General features: G+C 32.1%; 1 protein-coding gene across 1 annotated transcript; it reads right to left on the bottom strand.

Moving 5' to 3' along the window:
• Window positions 1-184: 184 nt before the first annotated feature.
• On the bottom strand, window positions 185-11,801 carry LOC132758526 (helicase with zinc finger domain 2-like; the record flags this gene model as incomplete). Its single annotated transcript, XM_060750199.1, is given in 10 exon segments — window positions 185-3,840; window positions 4,078-4,141; window positions 4,301-4,426; window positions 4,884-5,008; window positions 5,306-5,342; window positions 6,610-6,816; window positions 7,724-7,836; window positions 8,374-8,413; window positions 9,086-9,292; window positions 11,646-11,801. Coding segments are annotated over 9 exon segments (4,575 nt in total), but the record flags the coding sequence as incomplete, so codon positions are not given.
• Window positions 11,802-12,038: the final 237 nt, after the last annotated feature.

The raw sequence follows: 12,038 nt of genomic DNA, 5'->3' as shown, positions 1-12,038 counted from the left end.
TAAATAAGAATAACTGGAGATAGGTTATTGCTAAACTAAGTGTAAAAGACAACGCACCATCAATATTAAACAGATTTCATTAAAAATGATTCTAGAACCATAAATTCGCTTTATATAGTGTATTCGATAAAATCAACGTGTTTAATGAGGAATGCTTTACTAGTAATTATTGTTAAGCAACTAACCTATCTACTTCTGATTTCCTTAAAATTTCAACACTGAAACGTTTGTGATCTACAGGCAAGTCAGGTGGCAGTTCAGGTGCACGTTCGTGCAAAGTAAAAGAAACAGTGATCTTTCCAGTGTTTCTCTTCTCTGTTTTCCTTCTAACTCTTGTAACTTCTGCATGTCCAACCCAAACGGATTCCAACGGCTTAAAATCATGTGAGTTTTTGCTAAAGACAGTGTTTCTTGCTGGCAATGTTGTTTTAAGGCAGAGCCAATCATATGATTTTGCCCCGTTGTTTTCAATTTCCTCGTCATCATCGTCGTCAGAAACTGTTCCTGATAACTCTATATTCCTGACCTCACATTCCGCTAAGCCAAGAGCAAATTTGCCTTTCCTATCTCCAGAAAATTTGATTTGTACATTATTGATGTTGCAAGATTCTTCATTCTTTACAACACCAGTAGCAGATTCCATCAACATCAATGGTAGCCATCTCTCTAAATATACTTTAACCGACTTATACTGATCACATGTCCCACGTGTTGCATATCTGTAAAGGTGTAGAACGGGATCCTCTGTATGTTGCAAACAAAGTTTAACATTGTTTGTCATGTCGTAAAGCATAGGTTTTGGGGCGATCATACCTTTGAATGGAGAACCAGACATCTGAATCTTCAGTTGTTGCCCACGGGAAAATGTCATAGAAAATCTTGTGCTGGGTTGAATATTCAATGGATCAAAGCATTCCGTGGAAACATCATCAAGCCCTTCTCCATGGTATGCTACATTCGCATTTCTAATAGCCCGGGAAAGATCTTCAATATGACCTTCCATGGTGCTTTTTAACATTTTTGCCCATTGATACAATGGGAGGAATAAAACACCTTTGTGAGGATTTAACTTCAATTCATTTCCTCTATCAGGTGGATAGTTTGGACGAATATGAAAGTCATACAGCCTTTTTCTCCATACTGCTCGTACCATATCCCAGTGGGTATTAAGGTCTTCTACAACTTCAGGTTTAGCTACCATGTCTAAATGATTGAATGTTAGTTCTCTGAAGTTTCTTGCTACATACTTCAAAAAGGGAGAGCAAAGCATCACACCTCTTTCGGTAACTTCATCAACATAGCAGTCAATCATCTTTGGATTTGTCTTGTAATCCATTGCCTGTTGTAATGATTTACATCCTTTTTCATATGCTTTTGCACGTTTCGCCACGGAATTTATATGCATGCAAATGTTGTCTATTTCTTCTTTTTCATATGGAGACCTTATTTTTTGAAATACTGCAGCATGGACAAGACGATGTATAATCAAATCATTGTATCTTCTTATTGGAGATGTAAAATGGGTATAGGGTAACATGTCTAGACTAAAGTGTGTGAAATCTTCTTTGCTAGCAAGACTGCCAGAGCATCTATACCCTGCACGTTCTTGGATTGACAACCAATGCTGATAAATCACAAGTTGCAAAGGGTGTATGTCGTCTTTTCTTATGAATTTTGCAGCTGCAATTTTTGGAGATTTAACCATTTCTTCCCAAATTGATTTTGACAGCATAACCTTTTGAGAAGTTTGATTATTCAGGCAATCATAAACGCTCGGACGTCTCGGTCCAAATTGTTTGTCTTGGAATCTTACAAGAATGTCTAAGAACTGATCATTTCTTTTGAAAAATGCATCAAGACTTTCTTTAGAAGGTGGTGGCTGACAGCGCAGAGGAACACAATTCCTGTAAGTCCTCAACAGTTTTTCTGCTACTTTCCTATTGGTCATTATCATAAACTCTTCAATCAAATAATGAGCTTCTCGTGTTTTTTCTTCCGAGCCCTGATCGGTCTCTTCCCAATCAGTATCTAAAGCAAACATGGCATTACCCAACCTGTTTTTACGAATAGCGTGTGCAATTTCGAAAAGGGTCTTAATATCATTTGTAAGTATGTCCTTTCTTCCTTCTGGCGAGGCATATATCAATTCTTGTGCTTGCCCATAAGTCAGTTGTTTTTTCGATTTGATATAAGATTTAATAATTTCCACATTGCTGCCTTCCATACATAGAAGTCGTCCATTACTTCCGATGTAAAAGAAAACAGATATTGTCAGTCTCACTTTATCTTCGATGAGACTGCAAATATTTGAACTTAATGGTTCTGGAATCATGTTCCTAGATTTCCGTATACCTGGATAAAACGTTGTAGATCTGTTTCGAGCTTCTTCGTCCAGCGGAGTGTCCTTTTCAATAAACATTGCAACGTCTGCAATATGGACGCCTACCTTGTAGCCACCGTCAATGACTTCAATACTGAGGGCATCGTCTAGATCTTTGGCACCAGGGGGATCAATTGTAAATGTATTCAATGTAGTTAGATTTACTCTGTCATGAAGCATACGCTCCGGTGGTTCATCTCCGATTTTCTTCATCATGCTTGATACTTGTTCCACTGTCTTCTTTTTGTAAAGAGTTGGTACTTCATGTTTGAGATTTAGTACCATGAGACCAGTTGCAACGCTACTTCCACTTGGCAATCGTTTAATGATCGCCCCTTTAGGGTAGATATGTCGAGCACCCCATTTGATGAAAGCTACTAAGAAAATAACAGAGCCTTGATCAGCTGGATTAACTTCCAGTATTTTGGGATTGCATAATAGTCCAGCCCTTTCATCATATTCGTATATCTCCACTTTGTTTCTCCTGTCTTTTTCATTTCTGTATTTCTGCTTTATCTCTTTATTCAAAATATGAATTTTTGGAATTGTTTTACACATAGGTCGAACAAGATGACTTTCCATACCGTCTAAGGTGCAGATAAAAACTGGATGCTTGGTGTTGTCGTGTCGTTGTCTATTCCATATGCCAATAACTTTTCCGTATCGTTTCTCATCAGAAACATGATTGTCAAGAATTTCAACAATAACCTCATCTTCATTAAAAGCCTGTCCAATTTTTGATCGTCCAGATATTTCAATGACGCTAATGGAATGATGTGAATCAACCGGTGTACAAAATGCATCGTGACATCCTTCTACCTGTATAGTACATTTGATGTACTTCTTCGGATTTTTCAACATCAATTCTTGAAGCTTAGCTTTGTCAAGGAATTCTGTATAAAAATTTTCTCGTTTCAAAATATTTGGATTTGTGTCCTCAAACTGATGCAGGTACGACATATTCAGAGTTATTCCTGTCTTAAGAAGAGTCTCTTCACACTCTGCTCTACCCAGGCTTTCGGATACTTCATCATGTTGCTGGTAGAATCTGCAACTTTGTTCGTAAAATGACATTTGCTCTTGCATGCTGTCTATCTCAGCATCTTGCTCTGAAATCAAATTCAGATCTGGACTTCCATTTCTTGAATGTGAATCATAATTAACACTTTCATCATCGTCGGAGTCACTATCTGATACACTGTATTCGTAAGACGTTTCTGTTCCGAAACCGGATGTATCGGTTGCCGAAGTCGCTGCACTGCAACCACTTACATTTCGAAGTCTTTCGTAAAGAATGTCTCCGCTTTGAAGCCTTTGTGCTGCCATTGTGACTGTTTTGAGTGTAGCCTTATCAGTATTCCTTAAAGAAGAGGATGTCAATAACTTTGTTGCTTTCTTTCTTTCTAGTGACTGCGCTCTTGACATCGGCGTATTGCTTCCAGATCGATCAATCGCTTTTGCTGAAATTTATGAATTCAATCGCATATTTGTTTATTAATTCAATAATAATAATAATAATAATTTCATTAACAAAGGTTTCGTACTAAGTTATTTTGAAGATATAAAGGTTTAGATTTAAAAGTAAAGATTTCAAAATTTAAATACATGATTTTGATCAGTATGTACAAATGTATCATCACGTACGCAATAAGTTTGGATAGTACTTTTACTTATTTATAATGATGTTTATTACTTACGCCTTTTATGCCGCCTTTTCACTCTTCTTGGAGTTGACGCATTTAGTTTACTAGCAGACTCATTCTTAAAGAAAAAAATCACATGTATGTAGATTACGAACTTACACAAATATTTAAGTAAAAACGTGATCAAAGATATAAAATTATATATATATCAATATTTTGTTTTGACAATTATCAATCTGTAGTTTCCACATTTTATTTTTAAGGAGAAAATACTCACTGGAAAATTGACATTTGTTCCCTCAAGCCAAGATTCATCTGGCTCAGTTTGTAAAACTGATGATTCTTCCAACTTCTTGACTATTTTAGCCTCGAAAGAAATAAGTCTTTCTTGGTCGCCCTGATTCTAAGAAAAAAAACGATTAAACTAATTAGAGGAGACAAAACAAATTTCTTGAAGTAAGTAGTTTTATGTCAAAAGATGTTTTTAAGCAAACAGGGGAGATTCATCGAGAGCAAAGAAAACATAGTAAATAGCTGACAATTGCTGACTCGGATTTAAAGGGACAAATTGGGAGAATTTATAAGCTTATACATCTCAAAACCATATAATTATATAATTATTTCTAAAATGATACTTGAATACATAGTTTCTTCAATATGTTATTAATTTTAATTTTAATTCGAATTAACCATATCTGACAATATGTATTTTTAATTGTTTAATATATATTAACTCCTTTGATTTCTTGGAAAATAGCACAAACACTTAGATTTAATATCACGTTACAGATTAAAGTTCGCTATCATATTTCGCATAAACAGAAATATTCTATGAGAAGATAAACAAGTGCAATTCATACCGAACAGTACTTCAGGGCTAAGTTGTTTTTCTTCAAAGCAAGATCGTAATCGCCTGTGTTGTACAAAGACCTTGCCCAAATTTCCAAAGCCTCAGAATCGTCATAATCACAAACGTACTGCAATACTGCAAAATTAAATTGTGATATTACATCAAAATATTTTTGATTTCAGCTTGATGTGTTATGACTGTATCGTTTAAAATAGGCAGAGAGTGTTAATATAAATGATATATACATCTGAACAGTGAACAACATATAGACTGATTAAACGGAATCATGTAAAGTTATTCATTGGGCAACAACAGTGATTTTTACGAACAAAAGTAAAAAGACATAAAAAGTACATGTAGAGGTAACCACACTAGTAACAACGACAGAAACAATGCAAGTCTCTTAAAAAGTTACACGTGTAAGACACTTACTTGTGCTGCACAACTTTCTAACCTCCTGGTGTAAGTTCTGAAAGATAAATTATTTAATCCAGAATCTCATGAATTATTTTGTTCTGTTTTTGAGTTTAATTATTTTACGTATCTTTTGAACTTATTTACTACCATATTATATCGACAAAGCGTCAAAATCAAATTAAAGGAACTCCACTGAGGTTTATCAAGCTGAAAACAAACATTTTAATTTTTCACATAGATAAACATGAGCACTTTAAACAGAAATAGAAATTAAATATAAATCAGAAATATACAAGAAATACATTGGAAATCGTATGTTTGTGCTATTCTCAGTCCGATTTGATTGAAAAGCGTTTAGAAATTTTGGGTCATTTTTCACTATTGTAATAATTTTTCTGGAAAGCGGAGCGAGCTTGTTTGTTTGTTTGTTTGGATTTTTACGGCACGTCAACACATAACTGGCCATATCGTGCCGAATGCTATAATAGGCGATCTAATGATCTGAAATTTTGCACATAAGTCATTAGCATAGATCTTCATCAAATGGAGCAATAATCTCAAAAAAAAAATATATTTCCAGTCCCGTCATGTCAAAAATCCTCTGTGGAGTCCCTTTAAAGGCTATTTAAAGCAGTTTGAAATATTCAAAATATAAGAAATATTCTTCACAACATTTTTAATACAGATTAATTTCAAGAATTAAATATGAAAATGTAATTCAATGTTTTTAAAGCTTCAATTAGTAAAATGACTAGTCAAACGTGTTGTTTTTTATAGTACAACTTATTCATAGCATCATGATTTTGCTGCTATGCCGATGAATTTATTATTTTTTAGTTAAATATATTGTTTCATTTAAAAGTAAATTGTATAATTATTATAAAAAGCTAACTGAAACAATTCATTTTTTTAGATAGGTTGCACATTACCTACACTTTTTTCTAACTTAATTTACCTGATTTAGAAAGTAAGATTTGTTTTATGAAATGATTTGAAATAAGAAATCGGGAAATGAAAGAAAATATTTTTTTAACATTTCATGAGAGTTAAATATTATTTGATCAGGATACTTTCTGACGAAAATATATGCTACATGTATCCGGTAGATAATTTTTAGTAATGAATATTATATATGCTAATTGCGGGCTCGTTGGAATACAATTGTAGCGATACAAACAGAGGCAAATAAAAACAGCAGACTCGTGTTACGCAGTAATTTATAATATAAGAACGTGCGGGAAACAAGGAACAACATTTTATTCAGCAAAATGCATTTTTATTTTATGCATTTACTATGATATTTATAATCAAATTCATACCAGTTCAAGATAGCATCTTGCTATTCTCCACATTCCTCTTTTACGTCCTGGATGGTCGATAATAGCTCCTTGCAAATAGCCCAAGTTCCTGAGCAGAGTATACACTTTATTTACATCACCATCTATAGCTACGCACACTGACCATCTTTTCCGCCTTTCAGCAAGTTTAGCCAACGTGTCTAGTTCAGCAAGAAGGCTCCTGATAGTCTGTAAAATACAGGCAAATGCTTTATAATAAAACATGTATGAATTGTCATTTCGACTTGTGTAATTATTTAACAACAATACATCTGCTCCTTACTCACCCAAATGAAAATTATATCAACTTCATCTCGAAGTCACGTGCTAGCACTATAAATTCTATGAGAAAGGTAGAAATACATATTTAAGTTTCATTCTTCGACACATATTTTTTTCATTAAAGACATGCCATAGTCTTATTTGTGACGTGACTTACTTTATTGACAAAGTTATGAAGTGATCAAATTTTATAGCAGTATTATTTCTAAAAAACATTCTCCAATTCTAATTTATCTTATTAATATAATAATCTAACTACTTTTCTCAATCATTACTTCTCTAATTAGCTATATGTATTTCAATACTTCCAGTTTTCTTCTTTATTCAATTGCCATTACAGCATTACATGTTATTTTTAACAAGACCCTGTGTTACGACCCTGTCTCCAACATTATTACTTTTTCTCATATCCTCTATATTATTATTTCTCATCACCTTCACTACAGTCTTTCACCTCTCTAGTCATACATATCTACATTATATAACTTTTTGTCATCTCCACTTCTCTCCATTTTTTCTTGTTTCTATCTTAAAATATCTACACAATTGCTCCTTGTTACCTCTACTTTCCTTTACTTTCCCATCTTTCTATCCCTATATATCTAGACTAGTACTTTTTGTCATTCCCATTTCATTTCTTTATTTCCTTCCTTCTATCCAAATAAATCGATATTATTTATCTTGTCATCCCTACACTTCTTAATTCCTTTTTTATCTTTACATATTTACATTATAACTTCTCATCCCTATTAATCTGCATTCCTTGATCAGTGAAATACATACATAAATCTAGAAATGTGAATATTCTATTTACCTGAAGGTTTCCAAACACAGAAAATATATCATTTTCAAAAACAATGGCATCCCAAAGTACTTGCGCAACGGCCGTATGCTTTTGAAAGTTCCATTGCTGGTCAAATATGGTAGCTGTAAACATAAAAATAAATTGTCCAGTCTAAGAAAACAGTTCCCTTTTTGGTCTTTTTATGGTAATTTTCTTTCATTGCTTTGCCAAAAATTTATTTCAATTATAATTTCCTTTCATTTCTTATGTCAAATGATAAAATATTTGATCGTAATCTTAAAGTTGTGTTTATAATTAGTACTCAATGTGGCATTGTCATGTCGCATCTGTACCTACTAAAATGATAAGATCTGTCCACCGTTTCACCAGTTTTTTTTAATCTGATTTTTTTGCATTATTTACTGACATGCACTAAACAAAGAAAAGTTGAATCGACATAGAACCCCTTGCCATTGCCACCATCAATTAAAATAGCGCCGCGGACGTTCAAATACATGTGATGAAGTTGATGTGTGGTTGGATACTAGAGAAAGGTTGGTACCAGCTGGAGTTAGACGTCTGATGAATGGATAAGCAACTTAGGTCTTTGTTCCCGGTAAAAATGGAAGTTGTCAATGTAACAAACAGCTTAACAAAAAAAGCTTAAAAAAATTACCAACCTGTGTAAAAACATTTTGCCGCTGTAATGAATTCCTCGATCTGAATATAAAAGCAAAGTTAGACATAATAAGAGTAACTTGACGTGAACATTTCATAGTTCTATATAATTTACAAAAAAAATAGTTCTGTATAACACAAAGTATTTTTATCAGCTTGAAAGTTATACGAGATGTCAGTTTTTGTTACTCCCAGTAACCATTCGCCTATGCAGTTGGGTAAAAATGTGTAAGTGGTTTGCGAAGCTTTTACGCAAAAGAGACGATCGTGTTACAGATAATATATTATCATTTATTTATCACAACTGATTCGAGCGATCATTGTGGAACGTTATCATTTATTTTAGAATATAATTGTAGTGTGTGACTTGCCAAAGTGATCTAATTAAGGTTCTTATCAAACAAGCACATAAGCACATAAGAAACAAAACGCGTACAATATACATACTTGAGAATTATAACTACAGGTCTATATCGAGTTTCGCTTTGTAGGCATTTATAATGGACAAACGTATGCTATGCACCTGATGTAGCGCAAATATTTCAATGATATAAGCTATGATGACGGGAGATTTTTTTAATGCTTATGTTTATCAAACAAATATCTTTTAAAGATAAAATGAAATTTATTACACAATTTTTTTTTCAATGTATATTGAAATTATATATGAATGTGTATGAGTGTGTAAAATACAAAAAAAAAAAATAAGATTACCGTGTTCAGAATAAAGGAACACTCGCCGTACCAGTCGGCTAGTTGCTGTTCGGTGACCGTAACATGTAGTCCGGTAAGGAATGTTTCTTTCTCGTTGTTTATACCAATAATAGCCTGTAAAGCAAATCGTTTGGCGTTTTCTTCATCGCCTTCCGCCAAAGCCTCGTGGCTTTTTTCTATTAAACCAGATATATTTTTAGCCTCCATCTGAAAAAAAAGGATTTAAATTCAACCTGATTTTCAATTCGCCCATCGATGTTTTAACGTTTGCTTAGCTCAAAATTGGAAAATTAACCGCGTGCATCAATTTATAAACATTCGCTTTATCTGTAAACAAAAGATAAAACTGTTTTATCATTTTTTATCATAACTGCCTTTCACTCAGATGTATCAATAAGGAATTTTTGACAAAAAGATATAGAGGATGATATTGTTTTCAATGACCAATTATCATCTAAACTATCAGTCATGGAACTCTGTATCTTTTAGACTTTCCTACTAATTACATATATTACCTAAGTTTTATACATATATTTAGCTCCTAATAATATGAAATACAAAAACAACACATTCTATTTGGGAGATTCTAATCTAGTATATGTATTTATTTCTATTATTGGATTTAACTCCTATGATAATAAGAAATTTCAAAACAACACATTCTATCAGAAGCAACTCTAATCTATTGTACATGTAATTATCATTTTATTTCTATTATTGGGTCGTGATTATTGGTGTAGCAGCACTATGTAAATAACAATTATACAAATAAATACTAAGCAGCTTCCCTATGATTAAACTACAATTATACGTTGGCAACTTGACAACGAAATAACATTGAAATATCGTAATGAATTACCGTTAATTATGTTATTATGTTTTTTCTTATCTATTTTCGTTTATAATAATACTTGTGATTAATGATGATTTTCATCTATAAAAATAACAATAAATAATAGTTATAATAAAGATGACGATAATGATGATACTGACGATGATGATGATTATTATTATATAGATGATGATGATGATTATTATTATTATATAGATGATGATGATGACGATGATGATGATTATTATTATATATATGATGATGATGATGATGATGACGATGATGATGATGATGACGATGATGATGATGATTATTATAAAGATGATACTGACGATGATGATTATTATTATTATATAGATGATAATGACGATGATGATGATAACAATTATATAGATGATGATGATGACGATGATGATTATTATTATTATATAGATGATGATGATGATTATTATAAAGATGATGATGACGATGATGATGATTATTATTATATAGATGATGATGATGATGATGATGACGATGATGATTATTATTATTATATAGATGACGATGATGATTATTATAAAGATGATGATGACGATGATGATGATTATTATTATATAGATGATGATGATGATGATGACGATGATGATTATTATTATTATATAGATGGTGATGATGATGATGTTGATTATTATTAATATAAAGATGATGATGATGACGATGATGATTATTATTATTATATAGATGATGATGACGATGATGATTATTATTATTATATAGATGAGGATGACGATGATGATGATTATTATTATATAGATGATACTGACGATGATGATGGTTACAATTATATAGATGATGATGATGACGATGATGATTATTATTATTTTATAGATGATGATGACGATGATGATTATTATAAAGATGATGATGACGATGATGATGATTATTATTATATAGATGATGATGACGATGATGATGATTATTATTATATAGATGGTGATGACGATGATGATGATTATTATTATATAGATGATGATGACGATGATAATCATCATCATCTAAATTTTGAAGATGGTGTATATGATAATGATAATGACGATGTTGATAATTCTCATCACTTTAACAATAATAAATCATTTACATCACCTAGTCCTATAACATAAGACGTTTCCGTTAACACTGCATACACTCCAACGTCTTATCGACTTCTTCATAAGTTCCTTTAGCAAAACGCGCAGCGATTTTGAAGCGCTATATGAACCGTCGTAATTAACTACAAAAACAATATTTTGAGTCAAAAGATATGCAGACAGTAAATTTAAACATTTTTGCATCAATGTGCAGCAAAAAAAATAAATGACTCACCTTCGAATGTAAATAAATCCAATTCAATACAATTTATACCACTTTATACATTAATTCGGCCTTATAACCTGTATACATGTGTGCGCGTTTTGCTAAAGGAACTTATGAAGAAGTCGATAAGACGTTGGAGTGTACGTAGTACTAACGGAAACGTCTTATGTTATAGGACTATTACATCACCCATTCTTATTCATACAAATTGTCGAATTAATAAAAAAAAAAAAAAAAAAACACACACACACAAACTGTTGTCTTTTATACAAAAAACAACAACAAAAACAAAAAAAAACAAATTACAAAAAAAACAAATAAAAAAGAAAGAAAGACAACTACAAAAACATATACCACACAAAATCGCAACATGAATAACTTGATTTTTACTACCTGTACATTTAAATCGTGGTAAAAAGGTTAATGATCCTAAACATATTTATCCCCAACTATCAAAGGAGAACCTATGTTATTATGCACATTATAAAAAATATATCATTTATATGTCTTCAAATTAAATTGATTTACGGAAAATTCAATGCTATTCTCGGAAGTACAGATATATTTATCCAATATTTTGCGCATTAACTTTATGTTTACTTTTTAAAAATACAAAAAGGACAGGTTCAATGATTCAGTCCGCTTATCAGTTACTGTGTGATACCACGTGACGTTGAATCGATTGTTTACTAAACCACCCGTCATTGTGTTACAATGACAATTAGATAATACAGATATGCCACTTGTTAAAAGTTAAAAAAATATAATTTCGGGAAAGTTTGGGGT

This window comes from Ruditapes philippinarum, unplaced genomic scaffold (assembly GCF_026571515.1).
Source record: "Ruditapes philippinarum isolate M1 unplaced genomic scaffold, ASM2657151v2 ctg21846_1_1_1_1, whole genome shotgun sequence".
Classification (NCBI taxonomy): domain Eukaryota; kingdom Metazoa; phylum Mollusca; class Bivalvia; order Venerida; family Veneridae; genus Ruditapes; species Ruditapes philippinarum.
Note: the sequence above shows the minus strand (reverse complement) of the source record. Positions and strands in the feature narration are given on the sequence as shown.